Source organism: Solanum stenotomum, chromosome 3 (genome assembly GCF_019186545.1).
Source record: "Solanum stenotomum isolate F172 chromosome 3, ASM1918654v1, whole genome shotgun sequence".
Lineage (NCBI taxonomy): Eukaryota > Viridiplantae > Streptophyta > Magnoliopsida > Solanales > Solanaceae > Solanum > Solanum stenotomum.
This window is the reverse complement of record NC_064284.1, coordinates 2,546,984-2,572,518: the sequence shown is the minus strand read 5'-3', so window position 1 is coordinate 2,572,518 and position 25,535 is coordinate 2,546,984. Positions and strand designations below refer to the sequence as shown.

Here is a 25,535-nt window from a genome sequence, read left to right as displayed (position 1 = left end):
AAATAAAAGCCTAATCAAATCCTAGAAACTATAACATAAAAAACTATAATAATTACTTCCTCCATTTTCAAATTGTTTGTCCACCTTTCCTTTTTAGTCGATTTTAAAAAAAAATTTCTTTTTAGTTACCTTTAAATTTTAACTTTTTGTATGTCATATTGTTACACGAGACATATCTTTAATTTAATACCACAAGATTTAAAAATCTCATTAAAATTTTCAAACTTTGTGCTGAGTCAAATTAAGACAAACAGATTGAAACGAAGGAAGTACTAAAATATAGACAAAATATACCAGAAATTGCACCAAAAATATATATATCAAGCTCTAGAAATAAATTAGAAATAGCATGAATTCAATAATTATACCTCCAAATATGAGTTTTCTATTAAATATTTATTAAAAGACTAAAATTGTTGAAAGTATTTTCAAAATTATTATGAATCTATCCCAAATTTTTTTTAAAAAAAGACTATTTTTGTCATTTTCACCTTGAATATTTAGGGGATTGAAAAATGATCAAAATAATCTTCAGTGTATGAGCTTTGATTTGATTTGGTCCTTTAAGATATAAATATGCTGAAAATATTCTTTGATATATTTCAAAACGTGATTAAATTGGTCCTAAGTTCTATAATGAAGGAAAAAATAATTATATTGCGTGCGCAATTATAAAGGACTTTTAAAAATGAAAATACTCATATAAAATATAAATCATTCAAGGGCATTGTGAAAAGTTGAGTGGTCAAAGTGTATATTTTTAAAACTTAAGCATTTCAGTGCCTTGGAGTAGTTACTAGTAATCCCAAGTTCCGTGTCGAGCAAATAAAAAAAGATTCTTCACAGAGCAGGGAAGTGAGAGTGAGTAGAGCACAACGAGGACGATGCTGGAAAGGGTGCTCTCTTCTCGCAGGGCGACGCCGGTCAGTGACGACGGCGATGAAGCTGGCGACGAATCCAAAACTCGGAAGCACATATCTGTGGCGACGAGGGTTACAAATTATGTGATTCGAACTGGACATCTCTGGCCATGCCTTCTCATAGGGCTTGTGATTGTGTTGGTAATTTCTTTCGTCTATCACACTCGCGACTTAGTATGTATCTCCGCTTCCTCTTCCGATCACCTTTCTCGTTTGCGATTCTTTGGCTTCGAAGGCCTTGAAACGGACTTCGGATCTCTCGGCGTTCCTTGGTGTAAGTTCATTGCGTTTCAATTTTAGTGTATATTCAGATCTGGTTTCATTTTTCCTCGTTGAGCATTGCGTGCTAGTGTATTTTCTCTAAATGGATTCAGTTGAACACATCTCGATTTCCTCCGGAGGAACGGTGGTACATTTATTTTCTTGTAGATTTTATTGATTTGTGAAATCGAAACCTACGGTTTTCCGGTTGTACATGGTTCATCTGTAGGATTTGTCCAGGTGCAAGTAACTAGATTAACGTTTTGTATTATTTTGGTGTCACTTTCATAGTAGGATCCAGTGGCTTGATTCAAACAGAACAACATTGTTATCACATGTGATGTTAATGGAGGAATCAGGTGTGTTAGAGTAATTTTCAGGTGGCATAGATTGTTGCTTCATATAGTTAATGGAGGAATTAGGTGTATATAATAATTCTGGTGGTACAGATTATTGTTTTTATCTAACTGATACTTTCCTATTTGATTGTGGAAGTTCATTGTTATAATGGAAAATCATACATACATGTCCAAAATCTGCACATTGAGTTTCAAGACATTACTATAGTTGAAAATCCTATTCCGATGTCCAGAAATTACATCTAGCCTCAAGACCAAGACCAAGAATTTTTTCCTTGCATCATTTGTAGATGATGAGTGTCGCATAATCTGGATCAATTATAGCCTGTTTCACTTTGTAGTTTTTAAAATTTTCTTTCATATATGATGATTATAATCTCCAGAGTATGGCATAAACCGGAATAATTGGCTTTCTAGTGGCTTCATTCTGTTATACAGTCATAGCAGAAGTAAAATGGTTTATCATCTTTACAGTCTTAAGCAGCACTTCTGATCTATGGTCAACAAATGAAACAACTGTTAGACATGTGTGTATGCATGTCATTCACCTTTTCTGGAATGTCAAAGATTCTTCCTGTGTTGTTTATCTGTGAAACTCAACTGTTAAGCAGTGACATTCACATGGTCCAATGCACCTTTAATTAATTTTCACTCTTGTCAAAAGGCAGAACGAAACATGACAGAACTGTTGAATGGACCACAAAGGATTTAATCAAAGGTCTGGAGGAGTTTGTGCCCATATATGAGACACGGCCTATTAAGAATAACATGTATGGTATGGGTTTTGATCACAGCTTCGGGCTCTGGTTTATCACTCGGTGGTTAAAACCAGAGTTGATGATTGAGAGTGGTGCATTCAAGGGACACTCAACTTGGGTCTTGAGACAAGCAATGCCAGATACACGAATCATCTCACTTACACCCCGTCATCCTGAGAAGTATCTAAAGAAAGGGCCTGCCTACGTTGATGAGAATTGCACATACTTCGCTGGAAAAGACTTTGTTGATTTTGGAAATGTTGATTGGGGGAAAGTTATGAAGAAGCATGGAATCAAGGATCGTAGCCAGGTTCTTGTCTTTTTTGATGATCATCAAAATGAATTGAAAAGGTATAACTTCTATAGCTTTATTTTGAGTTTTGTTAAAGGAGTAATTCCTTCAGTCACTTGTTCTGTCTAATGTCATCGTATCCATAGCAGTATTCAATGATGCTATGGCTTTGCTGATTCCCACTTGTTTTGCAAATATGTCTCACTGTTCTCTGTTTGAAATCTGAACTTTGATTGACAGACTGAAGCAAGCATTAAAAGCTGGGTTTAGGCATCTTGTGTTTGAGGACAATTATGATACTGGTACTGGAGACCACTATTCTTTCAGGCAGATGTGCGATCAATTTTATATTAGAGGTATATTTTCACCTCGACTTTAAACAATTGTTTTTCCTCTGTCAAGCCAAAGCAAGCATTATCCGGTCATTATTGTATCTCTCTGGTTTTTCCCTTTTCTAAGTTGATTCTGTTTTTATTTGGAAAATCGTGTTGTTGACTCCGATGTGGAGTAACAAATAAATAGAGATCATGTGCTATAGTAATAGCCTTATTCATGTAGTTTCTTGCTTTTGTTATATGTTACCATCTGTTGTTTATGTTAGGTTGCACTATTTTGTTGATGTTGTTGTTCCTTGCATGTATGCTCTGCAATGCTTTTTGATTAGTTTCCATGTTTTTCCCGCTGCCATTTTTCCTTTTCATTACTCCTTTGTTTTGCTTCACTTGAGCCAAGGGTCTTTCGGAAAAAGCATCTCTACCTCCATGTGGTAGGGGTAAGATTTGCGTATACTCTACCCTCCGTAGACCCCTCTTTGTGGAATTTCACTGTGTATGTTGTTATTGTGCTGAAGTATTTTTCTCCCATGAAACTCCTAATGGAGCAGTATAACTATTTATTCTCCCATGAGAAATTTGTTTGCAATGCAAAGCTTAAGGATGTTGATATTTTTAACGGACAAGAAGTCAGTGGCATGATGTTTCATTAGAATATACAGTTGTGTTTTTTTAAATATACAGTGTGCTGGAAGAACAATACAATGCTAAATATGTTGCTAACGGCTATCTATCCAAATCTAAACCCTGCAGGTTGGGAGTTTTTTGGGTTAGTGCCATCTGATATGTGATATTAACCTGTCAATTAACTCAGTCATCTCAACCCAAAATCCTAATTTTAGGAGATCAATTGTCCTAGTGGTACCAACCAGAGAATTCAAATTTAGATCAAATCATGATTATAGAATATTGAGATCACTTCCAAAATGTGTATTACTCCATACTTTATCGTGGAAACTTTTGTTTGTTTTGCTTGTCTAACCAAGTAAACACATTGTTCTCTGTTTAGGCCACCTTTATCTAGTGCATTTGTAAAGAATCAGTTAATTGATTATGAGATTGGAAAACCAAGGTAAACAGATGAGATATATGTAGAAAATAGGAAGAGATCTTGATATGAAGAAAACGAATACAAATACACTCTAGTATAGAGTGTCGACAGATCAAATAGTAGTTATGCCATGCTTAGACCATGCCAGTTCCGTATATGAATGCCTTTTCAATTTGTGAAATTATTCGTCGACTTTTATAGTCAGTGCAATACTTAGTTCTTACTACATGACATGTTTTCTAATTTCATTCCAGGTGGAGGCCATAGCTGCATTAAGGACAGTGATGAAGGAAGGATCAGAGCAAGAAGGAAGAAATTCTGGGAGAAGGCTGTTGATATTGATGAACTTTGCGGTCCTGGTGAAGCTTGGTGGGGTGTGAGAGGGCAGATGCGGGATGATTTTAACCACAGCAATAAGGCCATTTCTTATGCAGAACATTTTAAAAATAGCAGGTTTGTAGAGTCAGTGTTAGATGTTTACTGGGAGCTTCCACCTGTGGCTGGTCCTTCATTAACTCATCAGACGAGATACGATCCGGCTCGTGCATCAAGTCCTATTGTTGAAGATGGCAGGTATGGCTTGTTTCGGAGGCTTGGGTTATCTGGACTGGAGGCATCTGTATTCAATGGTTACACTCAAATGGTCTATCTTCAGGTGTCACAAGAATGAGATTTTGGTTGCCACTGCATATAAGTTGTAGTTTTGTATTAGCGATCTCTGTGTTAACTGTTCTTTTAGTTCTTTCTGGTGCAACTCTTGAGAGGCTGTCTCTATGCTGCCAATAGATTTTACTCTTACAATCTTTCAGATGTCCATTTATCCCCTGGTCACTCTGATGTTTGTGCAGAGTAACGGATGTCTGATGAGTTAAATTTATCCCATCTGTATAATGTGCTCGTAAATTATATTCTAGAAAATAGCTTATGTTGAAACAACTCTCCTTGTGCTTGCTAATGTCTTAGTCTTTATCACTAGTATGTTAGAATGATTGAGACCCACTCCTGATGTTTTCCTAGCCTTTTTATTGCCCACTTGTACATCTACTCAACTTTACTGAGGTTGAGAAGTAACTGTGCTTGAGCAGTTCGAAGCTTCTCTAGATGGTTCAGTATTTGTAGATAGATGAGCAATGGGTGCAGATTGAGCTTTTCTGCTCGAGTCCATGAAAGGGAAACTCCTGGCACCATAACCTTCTTGCTTCTGTAGGTCAACTAACTGAGCACACAGTAATGAGCTGCTTCTCTTGGGGATTGAACTGGAAATGGCAGATCAAAGGCAAGCCATCCAGACTTGCTAACATTGATGGCCCTTGAACAAACTAATCCAAGGTTCAAGCTATAGTCAATTTATTTCAAACCTTAGCCCTGTCCTCATTCTCTTTGACAGGGCACTCCAAAAACACGAGCATGGAAAACTCGGGGTTTGGAGTAACATTCCATTCCATCCTGCTTGTTTTGAATTCTTGAATATAACTTGATCAATTACTAGTAATTAGTAGGTTAGAACTTGGAAGTTATTATGTTTGATCAGAATAATAGCTGGTTATATGCTTAAAAATGAATTTATGTTTTTGCAAATAATCTTGCAGGTTGCATGTGCAAGCAAAAATTGCCACTAAAATTCCAGACAGTAACCATAGTACAATTTATCACCGGTTATATTTTCTTAAACCAGCTCTCACCCTTTCAGGGGATGCTACACATCTAGTCTAATTCCAGATACAAACAGGGCAAAAAAAGGATGGTTGTCGTTGTAGAAAACCCTTGGACGGTTAGTCTTTCAGTCGCTAATTTTGGTTCTTGCACTTGTTTATGGCCCTTGGAGCTGCAAAGCAAGAGAAAAAATGTCATTCTAAACCTACTTTGAAGCATATATAGTTTATCAACTGGACACTAGAGAAAAAGAAGTAATACATAGCATAAACATGATCACAGGACATACCTAGCCCAATTGCCTCTGAGCTTTTCATGATCCGCAACCTCTTGCATGAGTCTATGAACATCCTATTGTAAAATCCAAATAGAACAATGAGTAAATGCAACCAATCATAATGCTGTCTTCAGACTTAGATGTTTGACACAAAATGTTGGAGCATAGTAACTTACTCCCAAGGAACGTCGCCGACTAGCATCCAGTCACCATCCTTGTCTTCATAAGTCAGCACATATTCAGAACCATTGAGAAGATCCATCAAGTGACTTTCACTGAGTTTCTCTTGCCCTGGAAGTCTATCACTGGCGCACTGACCTGAATAATAGTCACAAAATTGTAGTATCACTTAAGACCTACGCAATCTCAAGACTCAAACCAAATAAACACCCACAAACAATAACAATTCTCAAAAGTGCCTATCAGAAAAATGAAAAAAGACTCTTCAATTCATGGATTAAAAAGATACAAGAAGAAACTACGGTTCAAAGATAGGATTCAAAGGGTTATATTCTTTTTCTCAATATACTTCTATCAATTATTCTTGTTTTTTCCTCCTATAACCGTGGTATCCAAGCCAACTTGAATGCATTATTCTTAGTCTTGGAAAAATACACCAAATAACAACATATCCAGTGTAATCCTACAGCTGGAGTCTGACAAGGATAGGATGCACGCAAACCTTACCGCTACCTTTGCAAGGGTAAATTCTCTTTCTTTAGAGATTGAGTTGTCCTCCTAAAAGCTTCCAGGGATGAAACTACAATTATGCTTAGGGTTTCGGGAGAACCCGGTAGCTTTGACTGTAGACCCTATATTTGTGTTAAATAATGTATTTGAAACTCATTAAGCTATCATCTTTTCTAAAATACACAACCCATAGACTCAAAATTCTAGCTTGTTTCTGAAAAGCTTAAACAAATACTACATTGTTTGCATGCAGTAAACTGTAAAGGGAGAAATTATACCAATACTAAAGCAGCTGAACATCTTTTCAAGTGCTGATGAGAGCTCTGCATAGTTACTATATGTTTTGATATCAACTTTTCTCAGATATGGAGCACCATCCATGCTAACCTTAACATAAAGGCAACTTGAACCTGTTTTCCCTTCACCATCATTTTTCTTAGTAGCCAGTGTATTTTTCCTGAATGATCTAATTGGTGGCCATCCTACCACTTGTGCCCTAATTCCACAACACAAAAAATAACCAAACTTTAACCCATAATTGCAGAAAAAAAATTGTACCCAAACTAACAAAAATTCAAGAATTTAAGAAAAAGAGAAAAGTTACTAACTTTGAAGTGTGAGGGGTAAAAATTTTTTCTTCAACAGGCTTTGAACCTCCATTCCCTCTTTTTGGGGAAAACAACAAGTTTCCTTTTTCCCCATCAGCTTCAGATCTGCAATTAATAGACAAATCCCATTTTCCAGATGCATCAATTGCATCAGAAAAACCCCTTTTTGTTCTTGATGTAAAATTGCTTAAAGGGTCCAAATCTTTGCCAAAAAGAGAAACCCCGTGAGACTCAGAACCAGGCAACCCAAGTCTCAGCTCAGTCTCTCTCAGGTTGAGAACAGAGGAAGAAGAAGAAGAAGAAATCTTATCAGAACTTTTTTCCATTAAAGAAGGTTCTGATAGACCTATATAATCATGTTCTAATGGTACAGACATGGAAAGTTGAGCACAAATAAGTAAACAGACAAGATGAATTTCTCAACAAGAATTCAAGAAACTATGGAAGAGATGAAAAAGAAAGGAACTTTTTTTTTTTTAAGTTATAAGAGAAAGGAAGGTGGTTTAATTTTGTTGATGCAGAAAAGAGACTTCTTTTGGTGCTTTTGTAGACTTCTTTTTGGAATAAATGAACTGTGTAGTGTGTACTATAGTAATATTGGAACTACTATTCCAGATGCTTATCAAGAAATTATTTTTCTGTGAAATAGTAGTTAAAGAAAATAGTTTAGGCGGATTTGATGTAGCAGGTGGTATTTTTATGGAGGTCAAGAATTGATTTATCTTGTCAACATCTTTTTGATTGAGCTCGTTGTATTGAGTTTGTCTAATAGGATTTATGTCTCTTATATGATTTGTGAGTTATTGTAGAGGAGCGTGTATATATATATCATATTGACATTGTTTAATTTATTCTTTATTAGTAAAAGTTCTAGTTCCACCATCAAATAAGGTGCAGTTCTTTTTTTCGATTGTGCTATGAGTTTGCAAAATTAAATAGACATTCATATTAGTTAACATCTAACTTTCTTACATCAAATAATTTTTCGATGAACAATATGCACCGAACAATCTTTTGCCATTGGTTCATCGCATGGAATTTTCTTGGGGCAGTTTATATCTTTTGTATGTATGATTTATATGAACATTTACGTATAATAAATTTACGTAATGTGCATCCAAAGAATAACGGACCACAAAATTTGTTATGGGGTCCACAAAAGAAAAGAATTACTTTTAGTGGAATTATTTAAAAGAAAGTAATTAGGTAGTGGTAATTGTACATTTTGTGTTTAGAATCTTTGGTCGGAAAAAGTAATGATGATGATTTCAACTTTAGTCCACGTATAACCAACTCTGTGGTAGACAAAGTCCGTTCACAAGTAGTACTACTATTTATTTTTTTTATGAAAATACAGTATCTTTTGCTGCAAATACACAATTATTTGTCTTTTAATAATAATACTGCCAAAGACTCACCAGTAAAGTGCTTTCTCCTTTGTTTTTCCTATATCATCTATTTCTTTAAAAGAAATAATTTATGTATTAACTTTAAAATAATGAGTTTTATTTGCTAGTGTTTCTAAACTATGTTAAATTTCATTTTGCTTGCGTCTCTCAAGTGTGGTATGGAAAAGGCGTAATGTATGTAAACTTTATTCATATTTGTGAGATAGAAAGATTATTTCGATAGACCATTTAGATTAAGAAAAAATATTCTAAAATAATTTGGAATATTATTTTAGCGAAAGTGAAAAAGGGATAACAAAATATTAAAGAAAGCACGACAATATATTCTGAAAAAAACCGGTAATTGCAACATTATATTATGATAATTGAAATACAAAAAACACTAAATAGTAAGTAATAGAAATCAAAGAATAATAAACTATAATCATAATATTACGACTACTAATATTTAAAAAAAAAATAAGCGAGACAATCCTCAATATTTAGCATAACTAATTTCATTATTACTAATTTTAATATACTAATATACCATATTTAATATTACTTTTTTATACATCTCACTAAAAAAGATCCCAAAAATCTAAACTCAAATCTTATACTAACATACTTCATTTGGCACCATGCTTGAGGTAACTAAACATACTTTGTAAAACACTCTATTAGAGATAATATAAATAATAGACGAAACTGAGATATAAAGTTTATGAGTGTTAGTAAATTTATAATTCGTTTTTTTTAGTATCCGCTACCATCTCTGTCATAGCTTCTAAATGAACACTGTGCGGTGAGTATTTTGTGCACACTAAATGAACCACACATAGAATGTAAACCAAATATTGAGTCGTATGTAAATAAAAATTAGTGATTTGTTTGAAGTGATACTGTAGGTCGATCCGATCATCGGATATGAAGAAAGCGATATATCAAAACGGCCCACAAAATAATGATTTAAATTATCTCAGATTTGTCATTTTCTTATGAAGTGGAAAACAGATGAAATAAAATTAAGATTGAAGAAGACATTAAATTATAAGAATTGGTGAAAGCTGACATAAAACGTAAGAACAATCATCCATTAAAGGAAAAGGATTCTTTAATTGACGCTGCTTAAGGCCTTTTCTGATATTTTTGCTTACACATAAAAATCTGTCTATCTACTGTCAATAACAAGGAAAAAAGTATATGTTGATTCTCTCTTTTACTTCTTTTTCCTTTTGTTTGTTCAAAGGGGCCTTTCTCATTTCCTACTTGCTAATTACTACTCTCTCCATTTCAAAAAGAACGGCTCATTTTCTTTTTTGGGTAACGTTTTAACTTCAACTTTCCACGTGACATGTTTAAGGTCATAAGATTAAAGAGCATTTTGGTACATTTGACATAACTTTTATTTAAAACCACAAGATTAAAAAGTCTTCTTTCTTTTCTTAAACTTCGTTCCAAGTTAAATTAGATCATTCTTTTTAAACAAAGGAAATGATTTATTGATTCTTGTAATAGTAACACTTTTTTTTCTTCATAACTTTTACTGAGGTCTCTAGCTCTCTTTATTGCATGCACGCTTGTGTCCATCCTAATGAATTAATTAATTAATTACCAAATTAAAGGTGTGCGTGTTCTTAGAGGCCGTTTGGTTACTGGTTAGAATTATGCAGATATTAGTTATGTTGGGTTTAGTTATACAGGTATTAGTAATGCAGGGTTTAGTTATGCATGTATTAGTTATGCTGGGTTTAGTTATACAGGGTTTAGTTATGCATGTATTAGTTATGAAGGGTTTAGTTATGTTCGGTTTAATTATGTGTGTATTAGCTATATGGATATTAGTTATGTAGGTATTATTTAGTTATGTAGAGATTAATATACATGAATTATTAACTATTGAATATTAAATTTATTGTAAATTATTAATATATAATATTTACAAAATAATAATACATGCTAATAAAATGTAGAATATATTGAATAATATATAATGCTAACATTTGATTAGCATATGTACCGTCAAAAATATACAATCAAATTTCTAATATTAAAAAAATATTTATATTTGCATAAATAAATAAAAACCATAAGTATATAAAAAGAAATGAAAATGGTCTATCTATAAAAAGAAATAAAAACAACAACGTAGATAGAAAAACGTAAAGTTTCCAATTAAAAATAAATAAACTAAAAGAAATGAAAATGGTCTATATATAAAAAGAAATAAAAACAACAAACGTAGATAGGAAAACAGTAAAGTTTCCAATTAAAAAAACAAATTAATAAGGTAAATTTGTAATTTATCATTTTAATACATGTATAACAAATACCCACATAACTTATTTCACATTCTACCCTGCATAACTTTATACATAGATTCCCTTATAAGTTATGTTGGTATTAATTATGTAGGACTACAAAAAATGCAACCAAACACCGTATAAATTAAAATATGAATAACTTTTATACAACATTTAAATTCTTATCAACCAAACATGGTATAAGTTATGTTGACTTTTATACCTAATACAAAACTTCTACCAAACATAGTAAAACTAATGCAACTTTTTATACATGAACAAAATGTATCTTATACAGTAACCAAACGACCCCTTAAAGTCCAAGAGATGTCCACGTACGATTTACGAATAGTTATATTCGTATTGAGTTTAAGTTATATATACATAATCATTAAAGAATTTTATACTTGCAAGTCAATCTTACAATATATGTTGGTAAGTCCTTAAAATTAGAAATTTGTAAAAAAAAAAGTTGAAACCCAAAATAATTAATCCGCAATTGTTACAACATCGGCTCTTCGGATGAGTAATTTGTGCGCAATGGATAAGCCCTATGTGAAAATCATTCGTGTAGATAATCACCCTGACTTTCTAATCAACTGAGTCATCCCGACATATTGTAATATTTAAAATAAGATAAATATCTTGCTATATTTATCCTTCATCTTACTAAAGTTGTGGTGGAGTGATAAGTACTTCTTCATTCTCAATCTAGAGGTTTTGGGTTCGAATCCCCCTTAAATACGGAGTCACCTTTGTTAAAGAGCTTACTTCCCAACACAAATTTAAACCTAGTTGAGCTACAATGTGGATATCGCAATCGACACAAAATAGAAATAAAAAAAATGATTTAATGATGTAAGATATATATTTTGGTCCGATGTTATATATATAAGTCAAACCCTATAAGCAACTTAGATTAACAACATTACTGAATCAGCCGATGGTCATGATTTTGCTGCCCTAGACACCAACACACACTTTAATCTTTATGCTGCAAACTAGAGTTTTTAATCAAATGTAAAATAAAAAGTGGACATTTTTAAATAATAAAAAAATACAATTGGTGTAAGAGAACAAGAAACACTTTTTTTTTTACTGTTAATTCGACATTTAATTAACATGTTGGCTTTACAGTTTTACCTGATACAGTGTTGGCTCGTAGCCGGCAGGTTAAGCCGTGGTGGGTTGACAGCTAATCATTAAAAAAAATACTCCCTCCGTCTTATTTTATGTGAGGTAGTTTGATTCGGTACAAAATTTAAAAAAGAAAAGAAAACTTTTAAAATTTATAGTCCAAAATGAATAATAAAAATTTGTGTGACGGTAAATTATTTCATTAAGGATAAAATAGATATTTTATAGTTAAATTGTTACTTAATATAGAAATGTATCTTTTTTTTTTAATTAATTAAAAATAAAATTAAGTCACATGAATTGAGACTGAGGAATATTGTTACTGCTTTTTCCGGCTTGACCTGCTAAGTTGACTCCGACAGTCGAACTAGGCAAGGCTACTCTTTTTTAAATTTTATTTTATTCACTTCACTTTTTGTGGCCTTCAGAACAAACAATCACTTCAATTTACTTGGGCTTAATATTCCGACACGATTAAAGAAAGAAAAATTGTATAAAATAATAAATTATTAATTCAAATTAAATGGTATAATCACAGTTTGATTTAAGTGTAATTCATAGCAAATAATTGACATTCGCCTCTCTCCCTGAATTTCTCGCTCGCCACTCTCCTGCTCTCGCTTAATAGTCTCTCCCTCGCCTCTCTCACTTTATACAAACACAAGTATAAAATGTGTTTGTGTTTGTATAAAGAGAGAGAAAACTGTATATATACATATCTTTTCGTTCGCCTCTCCCTAGAGAATCTCGGTCGTCTCTCTCACTTTATACAAATACAAATGTATAAATTGCGTTTGTGTTTGTATAAAGCGAGCAAAAATTGTATATACAAATATAAATACATATATTTTTGTCCTATACACTTATAATTATACAAATATATATATTCTCCTGCCCAATTTTCTTTTGTCTTTCTCGCTTTATACAAACACAAATTATACAATTAATTTTTTTTGTATATGTATACCGAAACAGATTATACAATTGATTGTTTTGTATATGTATACAGAAATATACATATTAGAGCGCAATTATACAAACTATAGCTATAACGTACAAATATGATTTTTATGTTTGTTAAACCTAAAATTTACTCATTAAAGAATATGGTACAACGTGGATGAGATTGTTCCTTCTTTAACAAAAAGTTTTAGGTTTGGGCATCAAATTTGAAAAATCTTTGATAGGAAGAGTTATCCCCCGAATGGGGCTCTACCTGTACGAATTTTGAATTAGTCAAACTCTAATACTGAGTGAAAAATAAAAATACTCCGCGATTTTTAACAACTCTTTATAATTCATTAAACTGTTTTGCCTCAGTGATAAAAGGAGAAAGTGCTAGCCAGCTAAGCTGGTCAGAGAGGATAATCATCCAAGTAATTTATAAAACCACTCAAATTTGTAGGGTCACTTGTCCTAACAAAAAAACTAACTATTTTGTAATGAAAGTATATTTTAGACTTGTCAAAAAATAATTGTTTTAAAATATATTTATAGTAAAAAGAAAAAAAATTATTATTAATATAATCATAAAATAAAAAAGAAATAAAATCCAACAAGTTTGTCATGTGCTTTTCATGTGACATACTTTAGCACATAAATTCTAAGCAAAATACATAAATATAACCCTTAACTTGGTGTCAAATGACAACTATGACATTTATCTTTGGATGCACACAAGTAGACACTTAAATTTGTATAAAATTGAATAAATGAACACATTCGTCCTACGTGGCACCCTACATAATAACTTTGTATCCTACATGTCATCCTACGTGTATTATGCCATGTAGGACACTTGTATCTACTTGTTCAATTTTATACAAGTTTAAATGCCTACTTGTGTATATTCAAAGTTGGAGGACATAGTTATTCGCTGAAACCAAGTTAAAGATCATGTTTATGTATTATGCCTAAATTCTATTGTTTTGATTAGATTGAAGAAGTGTTACCTATCGTTTTATAACATATCATATTATATTATTTGATAAATATAATATTTAAATAAATTATATTATTTTAATAGTTATATAATGTAATATATTAATAATATTTTCAATCATAGTATGATATGGGATGAAAATAGATTAAAGGATAAAAGAAATTTTATTAGATAACAAGCAAAGGACAAAATGAAAAGAAGAAAAATAGCAATGACATAATCACACCAGATTATTGTTATCGGTAAAAAACTTTTAACAGAATGATAAATTAAATAATATAATATAATAAAATTGCCCATCATAATATTGTAATAGTAGGTAGCATTCAACTTTGGTCTTATCCTTTAACATGTCCTGTCTCTATGCAGTGCAATTTTGAATCACTAAACTTACTACTTTTCTTCTTTATTTTTTTTTTCTCAGTCTTGTCAATTGTAGAATAAGTTAAGGTCCACCAAATTTTGATGCTCATTATTAATTACAAGAAAATTCTAATTGTCCGATGATTAATCATTAATTTGGACCTGAAACTTTATCATGTCTAACATAAATTGTGACCAAATAATGTTTCACTCCTATTTCAAGGAGTACTGATATTCTTGATTATATATTTCAAATTTCAATTCCGCGAATTAAAAGAAAAATTGGTAGAGCATTTTTTCTTTAGTAAATTTTATGTTTGCATAAATATGAATTAGTCAAATCAATGAATACTAATAAAAAAAATTATTGTTGCACTTCTCATGTATGCCATGTCATTATGTAGTGGTTTTCTTTTTTAATTTGTCACAAAAAAATGTCATTTTTTATAATTAGAAATAACTTTACTTTGAAATTCTTTTTTTTTTTAATGAAATGATTTTTAGTCACATTTAAGGTTAATTTGTTTTAAATCAAAAATTTTAATTTCTTAAATTTTATGTTAAGTCTGGCAGTACGGAAGGAATATTTTTCTAGTGGAAATAACTTGTATCCAATTAGCAAATGACAAGCATCTAGCCCCAGCTTGAAGCTTATCTTTAAGCCTATGATAAGAACTTTCAAATCATGTTTTTTTTTTCATGCTTTATGTGAGTGCGCACATAATGACAATGATCCCATCTAATCAAGATTTTTTATTTCCTTCGTGTATTTTTGTATCTAATCAAATGCCTTTTCTGTTTTAATTACCGACTTAACTTTCGAACTAAATGAAATGAAATTTAGCCACTGTTAATGGATAATTTTATTAGACAACATTTATTTTCCTAAATCCAAATTAATAGTTTTCACCCCCCAACTAACATATTGGTGTTGCTTCACATATAAGAAAGATATTAAACATATGAGCAAATGGTCGATATGTCCGAGTGGTTAAGGAGACAGACTCGAAATCTGTTGGGCTTTGCCTGCGCAGGTTCGAATCCTGCTGTCGACGCTTTTTTTCCATCTCATTGAAGGGTCAATAGTGTTCCCGCAAGGTACTCAACCACTTGAGCTAGCCTCACATATCTCGATAACTTAATGAAGAACTGTGTTTTCCTGTTTATAGGAGGGAGTTCACCAGTAATCGACTAATCACACTGTTTCGTGGTTGGGATGTAAAACATTTACAACTTAATTAACAAAGTTGTGGTCATATATGCTTATAAGCTATGATCATCTCTGTATTAGACATCACAAAAAGTTGCCAAAATGAATTCTTTTAACTTTAAGTAACTAATCCTTTCAAGTTCTGGATTCCTACTGATAATAAGATAGGTTTTATTTTTTTTTTTCGTTCGTCTTCTATGTGGGTATTTGAAATTATCCTGATCACAGGCGGAGCCAGCTTGGGCCAGATGTTTCGGCTAGTTCTTGTGTTTAGTTTTTCAAATTTTAAACTCATTCACCGACTCCGCCATTACTATCTATGATGAATGATGACAATGTTCGACGTTGGCAATCTTTTTCGATATAATAGAATCGAAGCAAACAACAATGTATACTTACTAGAACTACAATAAGATGAAGTAAACAAAATCTGTGAATGTTTCCCCTAAACTAATCGCGACGATCTCTGTAATTGTTGATCAACTTCATCAGCCATTTCTTCTTTACCAAATCTCTTAAACCCTCTCCTTAAAACCTTAGCTACATATTCATCAATCTCAAATCTAGAACCCCATCCACTCTTTTTCATCAACTCATAAACCCTAACAGTAGATTCAACCTGTTCACCTTCAATCAACGCCCTCACCAACCTTACCAGCGACTTATCATCACATTCAATCGTTCCCACTTTCTCCAAATCACAAATCAATTCATCGATATGTTCAGCAAAGCCCGTCCGGGTCAAAGCTAAGACCATATCAGCATAAAGCCCCAAATCAGGGACATCACATTCCGATTGAACGGCTGGGAATACTTTGAGGGCCAAATCGCAAAGGTCTTGTCGTAGAAGTTCTTTGTAGGCAGCAATTAGATCTGTTTTGATGAGACGATTGAGGGTTTTTGAGACTTGAGCTTCGATTTGGGAAGGGTCAGTTCTTTGAGCTCGTTTTAGAGCTTGAATCGCTTGGATTGCTTCGATGCTTAGTATTCGGCCTTTGACTAGAGGTCCACGGTTGCTTCGTGGACCGCATCGCACTGAGATTTTTCTTCTGGTGGTTGATGTTAGTGGTGGAAGAGTTACTGAAAAATGTTGTAAGGTGAATTTGAGGGTTGTAGATAGAGAGGACGCCATGAATGGTGGATTTGAGTTCCAGTCGTAGAAGATAAGAAACGGGTCTTCATAAAATCAACCCGATTTGTTTTTGCCTGTTTCAAATTGGGTAGGTTTTTTCTTTACAGTTTGGTCCGTAAAGTTTTAATAACTTGCAATTACACACTCAACTTTATGTTTATTCAAGTTCGATTTGTGTCATAACTATATAATAATAATACGAATATTGTTTATGGTCGAATGCATGTTTATATCAATACGAAAAAATGTTATTTCGATAACACCAGAATAGATTCGAGGTTACTTTTATTAAAAGATAAAGATTAATTTTTTTTACGTTAAATACCAAATAGTGAATAATATATAACAATTGATGATATATAATTGTTGTTGATGGTGGATTGACCATAGTTTTAGTGTTTGTTGTGACAATGCTATTGATGATGATACTTTTAAGTAATAGATAAGGGAGGAATAATTGACTGTGGTGATTGACAATAAAGAGGGTGAGTATATGATATAGAAAATTTAGTTCGATAATTTTGATGATTAAAAACATTATACTATTATCATATTAAATTGTTTGGTATAAAATGGTATTTTTTGAGTTTTGTTTTAGTATTTTTCAATATGATGAATTAATAATTATAATTTATTCAGTTTCAATTTATGTATTCTTATATAATAGAAAATTACGATATCATTTTTAAGAAATATTTCTATTTTATTAAACTAACTCTTTACATATACAGTAATATTCAAAAAAAGAAAAGAGTACAAAATAATGTCCATCATTAATGAACTACATAAAAATGACCTTTTCATCAAAACTCCGATACTAAAATTTCAAAATGTTTTACTAATAATAGTCGATCCCCTGTTAGATACAAAATGAGATGCAATAGGTAGCTTTGTACTAATAGTATGGTATATATTTAGAAGTCGTCTGATATAATATATTAGCAAATTACAATGCATATATACTATCGTATATATTTAGAGGTCGTTTGATATAATATATTAACAAATTATAATGCATCTCATATATATTAAGAGGTAGCTTGATATAATATATTAGCAAATTATAATGCTTATATTAATTTTGTGTATTAGTAGTATATATCTTGTTTGGTATATCTTTTTATGTTGTGTGGCTATGTATAACTAAATCATGCACTCTATCGTGTATTATTAATACATGAATTTTTATGTATAAGTAATACAAAAGATTTAATGTATGCATTAGCATGGTTAAAAACTCAACTAAACATTAAAATCCTCTTTACATCTTTTCCATCACAATTGTAGAGAATATCTATGTAAATAATTTTTTTTTTATATATAGTATATGCTATTTTTAATACATCAAACCAAATAATGTACGTATAAAAAATAATCTATATATAATTAATATAAACATTAATACAGAGAATATATTTTTTACGAGAAAAAACTCCCGAAAATTGTGGGGTGGCATGATGACGTGCGGGATGAATGGCTCATCGTTTTCATTGTTGTCAGAGACGAGAAAGCCCTTCCCCCCATAAGAAAAACATTTTGTAAATTAACCGCCAGAATTAGTCGTGCGTGGTCTGTGAAATTGCCGTCTGGAACCGCCAGCTGAGATTCTCAATTTTTCCGGTACCATTGAAATTCAGCTGAAATTGTGGTAATAGAAGATGGATAGACTAACCCTAGCTTCATCAGCATCCTCGTCCACCGCCACAACAAGATGCTTGGCTCACTACCTACTATAAGGTCTCTTGCTTCATCTCATCAGGTGTACATCACTATCTTCGTTTTAATTTTTTGATCCATCTTCCTTTTCTGCACGTTATATTAAGTTTTAGTTAAGCATTCAGCTCAATGCTGTGAGTGATGATAAGGTTAAGGCTGACTAGCGAATTCTAGTTTTGACTTTTGTATGTTCTTGTTAAGGGATGAAAAGGTACTCAGAATTGGTGTTAATGTTCTCGTTGTAATGCTAATGTATTGCTAGTTTGCTTTGAACTAGCTGCAATATAATCAGCTAAAAGGAAAGACATCTTATGTGGGAATGGACTGCGGCATTCTATAAAAACCTTTAATGACTATGTAGCGTGTGTTTCGTTGTAGTAATTGTACTTATTTATAGCTCATTTAATTATTATTTTTGATAACCGTGTTTCCGGGCCAACTCGTGTGCATGCCAACTAATTCATGGAACCTATTATCTCCCATCAGCACAGTTAACTCTGTCTATCAAGGCTTGGATGGGAAGAAATCACCTAATGTTTTTGCATAGTTGAATATGAGGCCTCATGGTTCTTAACCTACTTTATTATGGAAAATTTTGTTATCTACATGTATAAAGGTTTTGAAAATAAAAATGTTGAAGTGTTCCCCTTGTCGTTTATCACTTCTGGGGTCCAGGATGGGTGAGAGATGAATTAAGGAGGAGTATGTTTGATGTATTAGTAGCCGTCTTTTATCTCCCACTAATATGTTTCCATTACTTGCTTGTTTTCACAGTCTGCCATTCCAGTTTCAATATCAAGAGTTAATCAGGTAGATGCAGCAAGATTGGACATTGAAATGTCGACCATGCTAAAGGAACAGTTGGTCAAGGTTTTCTCTTTGATGAAGGTACATGTAGTGCAACTTTCTAACTTTTCAGGGAATTCACCTCTTCATTATTTGTGATCTGATAATAATTTGATATACATTTAATTTCCTTTTGTTTCTTCCCTTTGGGGTTAGCCAGGAATGCTATTGCAATATGAGCCAGAACTTGATGCTTTCTTGGAGTTCCTTATCTGGCGTTTTTCTATCTGGGTTGATAAGCCTACACTGGTAATGCTCTAATGAATTTGAGGTATAGAGATGAACGTGCGGTTGAAGTGAGAGGAAAAGGTTAGATATCGTCTCTTAATTAATCCTTTTATCACTTTGTGTAAGTTGCAGCTAACAAACGCTTCTTTATTTACTGTTCAAAACAAAAAAGGTTGCTCTTATAAAAATCCTTTTTTTCTATATTAATCAGTTGGATGCTATGTTGTTACTTGCACTAATTTCACTATTTTCTTCAATTGCTGGTGTTGAAGTTGTTCAAATTTGGGACATTTAATGTTTCTAGGTCTTAGGAATTGGGACGTGGAGAGAATAGTTGTAGAAAAACTTATTAAATACTTAAGGTTAACGTTCAGGCATTCACTTTGATTTGAGGCTGAGTGCATGGTTGATAGCATGAATTAGAACTTTTTACTTATTTAAAAGAGTTCCATTTCATGCATTCAGCCCTTTTTACCAGATAATGGTTCCACCTCACTTGTAACAGATTTTCTTCTTCTATGGTCAGATCTGAAAACATTCAAGTCCACATTCATTACCATCCATGGATTCGCTCTCATAGATTACTTAAGATAGATTGAGATGTGTGAGATCTGTAAATTTTTACTTTTATATAAATGCTCTAATATTCAGTAATTTTGAGAAGTCCAAATAGTATTTATTAAGTGTATAATATGAGGGACTTGAGTGATTGGCTTGAAAATCTTGCTCGTTTTAATTTGTACGTGAAGTTGCTAAGGTTGACAGCTTGACTTAATTGAATTTCACTTTTGATCTTGTGCCTCTTGCATCAGCATTCATAGTACTAACCACAGTTTTGCTTTTCGGCATATGTTAGTTCGAAAAGGATTGGAGGGACCTGGTCTTACTGTTGCTCAGAAGATATGGTACTGTGTCGCTACTGTTGGTGGGCAATATATGTTGGCCCGTCTTTAATCATTTTCTGCTTTTCGAAGATGGGACAACTCTGAGCAGGTATAGTCCTCTTCGACTCTTATCTCACTTGTTCGTTTGCATGCATGCTCGAGTAGAAGTTACTCATTACTGCTCTATATATTGAGATAAGTAGAAGTAATATGCCGTGCATTTGGTATAATGTAATTTAGTAGATCTTCCCTTAGAAGGAACGCAGAGCTCATTTTAGAACTATTTGATGATATTGGGGAAGCATGAAGGCTCAATGTCAAAAAGAGGTTAACTTTTTCCTGCTTCTGAGGCTACATAAATTTGAAATGGTTCAATTTTGAATCTTTTGTTGATATGTTGTCTATTCAAATTTGGTCATCCAAAATAGAATTGTTGCAGTCGTAATTTTATGCTACAAATTTGAACAGGTAAAATAGTTACTTGCAAGTGTCAATTGTACGATGAAACATTGACTTGTTAATCTTGTGGCTTCTTCAGAGTTCTTTGGCGCGCCAAGCATGGTTGTTAATACAACGGATTGAAGGGATCTATAAAGCAGCCTCTTTTAGTAATCTACTTCTCTTTCTTTGTACAGGAAGGTATATCTCTGACTGTAATTCTTATTTCTTTCGAAAGCATGCTCGGAAATTTTTGGCATTTCTCTCTTGTTGCACATTCCTTTTGTATTTCTTAAAAATATGTATGACATGACCACCAAATAAAAGAAAATAAAGGATAGACGTACTCCTATAGCATACAGCTGCATTATGCACATTGCTGATTTAACCATTTAATAAAGAAAATGATGAAGTTATGCTACTTGAATCAGTGATCATCTCTTATTATTTCATCAAAAAAGATCATCTCTTACTCTCTTATTGCATTGTCTAGTGGCTAGCTGACTGCGGAGAGTAGTTCTTAATTGGTTTGGGGTGCATTTGGTGATTCCAAGCACAGTGAAGGAGGCATTGCATAGCTGGGCTTACAGGTGGGGGAAGAGAAGTCCTATGGCATAAAAGAGACGTAAATTGCAAAATAGTTTTTTGTTTCTAGTTTTCATTTGGTGTTTCCTTGAGACCCCAATTTTTTTCTGAAGATTGGGTCTCCTTTTTTGAGAATCATATTTTGATGTAGGTTCTCTCTTTTGGTACACGGCTTGTATATGGGGTTTTCCTCCAATTGTTAATATAATTATTTACCTAACAAAAAGAAAATCAGTGCACTAGCTTAGCAATGGATATGCGTGTAACAAAAGCAGAGCTGCAAGGCTGTGTGGTGCTTTATCATCTGTGTTTGCTGGATTGTGTTATTGGCTGCCTACTAAGTCGAGCCAAGTTTTTGGTTAAAAATTGCTGGACATTTTTGAAATTGCTCTGTCCTATGAAACCAAGTATTTTTTTTCTGGGACGGCTTTGTTGTCCAGGAACTGTGAGAGACAGAATATTGAGGTGATTCCACAATAACAATAAGTTAATGATGATGTTCCAAAGCATTCTTTACCTCACACAGAGGAAAACATAAAATAGCACAAAAAAAAAAAGAAAACAAAATAAAAAAGGTAAAAAAAGGCTTTAAGTTAGAAAAGTTAGTGACATTCTTGGTAGAAGGGTTCCGTGCATAGGCTGATTGCTGTGAGGGTCCTGTACATGTGACCTTTTAAAAAGGGTTGAACTGTTGAGCGTGTTCCCTGCATGTGCTGACTTCTATGAGTGTTCTGTACATTTGATCTTTAGATTGACTGGAATTAAAAATATAATACTGAAGTTAGAAAATGTCCCCAGGGATTTGCTCTTGTAGTAAAAGCATAACGCTTGATGTGTGGTAAGGCGCGTTGTACACATCACGGTTTTGGGCCCTGCCGCAGACAAAAGCATGGTATTTAAGTGGAGGGTAGAAAATTGACTGCTGTAAGGATACTGTTCATGAGACCTTTTGAAAATGGTTTAACTGTTAAACATGGGTTGACTGCTACGAGTGTCCTGTACATATGGCTTTCAGATTGACAGGAATTAAGAATATAACTTGCTATGTATTTTGGGATTTACTGGTTACTCTACATGAACCAATGACATGCAGGTATAGGAATCTCATTGAAAGAGCTTTAAGAGTCAGACTTGTTTATGGCAGCCCAACTATGAACAGAGCTGTGAGCTTCGAGTACATGAATCGCCGATTGGTGTGGAATGAATTCTCGGTAATTTTCCATCCATTAGCAGAGTATTGCAGATTTTATATGGTCGTTCCCAAAGAGGGGAATATTGAAGACAAGTTATCTCTCTCTGTCTGCAATTTAACTATCAATCATCTGTTAGGAAAGAGGTCCTTCACCTTATAAAAAAAGGGAAAGGGCCCAGAAAGAACATCCCTTTGCTTTTATACATGCTGCCAAAGGGCTAACAGATCTTGTTTTCCAATTTGTGTCAGCCTTCTTTTGTTGGTGGGTATGGGTATGGGGATGGAGCTCGAAGTTGATCTTTTGCAGTAAAAGCTTATAGTTAATTGTTTGGTATTTTTTTTTTCTTTTTACCAGTGCATCTGTTTTTGCAAACAATATGGATGGAAGTACGTTCTTTTGTTATCTTTTTCAAAAAACTTAATGCAAGTACATTATCAACTGTTCTAATGTGCAGGAATTGCTGCTCTTGCTTCTTCCCCTTCTCAATTCATCATCCATCAAGAATTTTCTTCGTCCATTCTCAAAGGATAAATCTTCAGATTCTTCAGTTGATGACACTTTGTGCCCAATCTGTCAAGGAAAGCCAACCATTCCATTTTTAGCTATTCCTAGTCAGCACAGGTACATGTATTGCATGCTTACAATTTTACAGTAGAATGGCGATACAGTGTAGCTTTCAAATGTTCATGCATTTAGTAGGAACTCTATTATATCGAAACTTAATCAAAGTATGCATTGAAGTTTAAAAGAATTAGTTTAATTGACTGACATTGCAGAATAACAATCTTATGCTTATGTAGGCATATTGTATATATGGAGGAGTGGGCTGTACATAGGTGTAACTTTATAGATTGCAAACTATATAAAACACTTCAGGGCTGTTTAGAAAAGTCTTTTATATTTGCAGGGCCTCACATCCTCCTGTATTTTTTAAATGAACTTCACATCCAGTGTTTTATAAACAACCATGGCATCAAATTTTAGAGCAAGCTAAAAATTTAATACAAGAAGTGAAACTAGAAGAGAATTTTACCTTACCAATTCATTTTCAAAAAGAGTCAGGACTTTACCCAAGAAATGTATCAAAAGATGGAAAAAATGGCACATCAGGATAGATCTGATACCTATTAGAACTACCTAATTTAACGAAGTAGTCGCTTACTAACTAAGTTTAGACGAAGTAACTCGAATATCTATGGTAGTCAGTCAACTATTAAGACATTGTAACTGTAGATATTGCAGAGGGGATATTTTGCTTGTGCGTTCATCTTGTCATCCATTTGGGTTGACGTCATTCATGTGTCGATTTATTGTTTTAGTGTTAGTAACTGTTGTTCATGTGAGTTTTATGTATCTTCATCACTATACAGCTACTGTTACTACTGTCTTCAAACACGGTGCTCCACTGCTCCGTCTTTTTGTTGCCCCCGAGGTGGTGAATCGATTGCTGCTATGCAACGACATGGTGGTTCGGTCAACAACATTAGTCAGATACAATAATTCTCTTGAAAGGTGAAATGAAATGACGGGAAAGGCAAGCTTCAGTCAAACTATGGATCAAAAGTTGCCCAAAGATAACATAGAAATTGAACTAGGAATCAAGATTCCTTGATAAAGCAACTTCTTCTGCTTTATTGAGTGCATTCATTTGTTAAAGTTTCTTGTCTTTTTTAATGTAGCTTTACTTTCCTATAATCTCATTTATATGTCTATCTTGAAGATTCTCTTAAAAGTTTGATCAGTCACAGGTCACAATTGATTCAATATTTTTACCAGATGGCTCAAGCAGTCCTTTTTTTTTAGCTTTGTTCAGGGTAACTTCCTAGTTAAACGAAACAGTGGAAAAGATAGGTAAGAATAATCCTTCACTTCCTTACAGTTTCAAATTGAAGCGAGTTTGCTGTGTTTTGGATCTGCATGTTAAGTTGCCAAGTGATGTGCAGGTTATAATACTTTTATTTTAACTGAGAATTGGCAGCTAAATTTACCAGTTGCTGTTACTGTAGTGAATGTTTGTAGCAGTAGAAATTTTTGAGCAACAAAAGTTCATCATAACGTATGATTTCGTGGGGACTTGTAGTCCACTAATCCTTATCTTTTTGTTTTTTTTTGGCCTCCTCTTTCCATGGCCTTGTAGGTGAATGAATCGTAGGAAATTACGCTCAATGACCTTGAAAATGAGTGATTGTGAACTTTTGACCCTGCTCGTCCCATTGACAAACTTTCAAGATAAAATGTGAAATTTGAAGTTTTGCCCATGGGAAAAGTGAGGTCCAAAGTACAAAACCGCCTACTTCCAAGGCTGTAAATCATCCAATGAATTGCATTGAAGGTAAGATCTTTCTCTTTCAGCATCATAATTCCTTTTTCCTCCCTTTTTAGGTTGGGTCTACATGGTCAAAAAAGCTCAAATAAAAACAACACCTGTCCTTGAATATATATAGCAGTCTGAGCTCGAACGCAAGTTAAGATAAAAAGGGTGCTTTAATTATTGGAATTATGTTATAAGTTCAATTAGACTCATGATTGGATCTGAATTTGTCTTACCTGCTATAGTTACTAGGACCAATATTTGAAATCATCAATCGTTAGTTTTTGTAATACATCAATATAAATGGTCCTGCTGTAATAGCTAGTTTCATTTCAATACTTAACTCAATAAGAGTGAAAAAGGAAGGCTTTATATGAATCCTTGAGCAACCAGCTGAGAATGGGAATAAAATTTGCTAGTGTTGCTAAATAGATGGGTCAGTGGGATCCAGATAGGCCAAAGAGGACAGCACAAAGTAGTTGATCAGTACTGCAACGTACACAAGAACAACCCAGACACATGTCGACAGCGCGGAGTCAGGATTTTCACTAAAGGGGGTTCAAAATTTGAATAAGTGAACACACTAATCATACATAAATAATATAATTTTCCGTTGAAGGAGTTCAGATGAACCCCTGACTATAAGCTGGTTCCACCC

The 25,535-nt window shown here is 33.3% G+C and overlaps 3 protein-coding genes, 1 non-coding gene and 1 pseudogene across 4 annotated transcripts; 3 read left to right on the top strand and 2 right to left on the bottom strand.

Moving 5' to 3' along the window:
- Positions 1–817: 817 nt before the first annotated feature.
- On the top strand, positions 818–4,985 carry LOC125857827 (uncharacterized). The gene is made up of 4 exons (XM_049537476.1): positions 818–1,194; positions 2,205–2,649; positions 2,831–2,946; positions 4,228–4,985. Exons 1-4 carry the CDS (start codon positions 885–887, stop codon positions 4,641–4,643), a joined length of 1,287 nt encoding a protein of 428 aa, XP_049393433.1. The 5' UTR covers positions 818–884; the 3' UTR covers positions 4,644–4,985.
- A 622-nt stretch (positions 4,986–5,607) lies between these two features.
- On the bottom strand, positions 5,608–7,839 carry LOC125857828 (auxin-responsive protein IAA27-like). Its single transcript, XM_049537478.1, has 5 exons — positions 7,202–7,839; positions 6,872–7,089; positions 6,080–6,221; positions 5,916–5,977; positions 5,608–5,798 (listed from the first exon to the last, which is right to left on the bottom strand). The coding sequence occupies exons 1-5, from the start codon at positions 7,576–7,578 to the stop codon at positions 5,761–5,763; spliced, it is 837 nt and encodes a 278-aa protein (XP_049393435.1). The 5' UTR covers positions 7,579–7,839; the 3' UTR covers positions 5,608–5,760.
- A 7,468-nt stretch (positions 7,840–15,307) lies between these two features.
- TRNAS-CGA (transfer RNA serine (anticodon CGA)) lies at positions 15,308–15,389 on the top strand. The gene has a single exon. It is a non-coding gene; the product is annotated as a tRNA-Ser (tRNA).
- A 571-nt stretch (positions 15,390–15,960) lies between these two features.
- On the bottom strand, positions 15,961–16,697 carry LOC125860608 (protein THYLAKOID ASSEMBLY 8, chloroplastic). Its single transcript, XM_049540605.1, has one exon. The coding sequence runs from the start codon at positions 16,674–16,676 to the stop codon at positions 15,990–15,992; it is 687 nt and encodes a 228-aa protein (XP_049396562.1). The 5' UTR covers positions 16,677–16,697; the 3' UTR covers positions 15,961–15,989.
- A 1,521-nt stretch (positions 16,698–18,218) lies between these two features.
- LOC125859653 (peroxisome biogenesis protein 2-like) lies at positions 18,219–24,690 on the top strand (annotated as a pseudogene).
- The last annotated feature ends 845 nt before the right edge of the window (positions 24,691–25,535 follow it).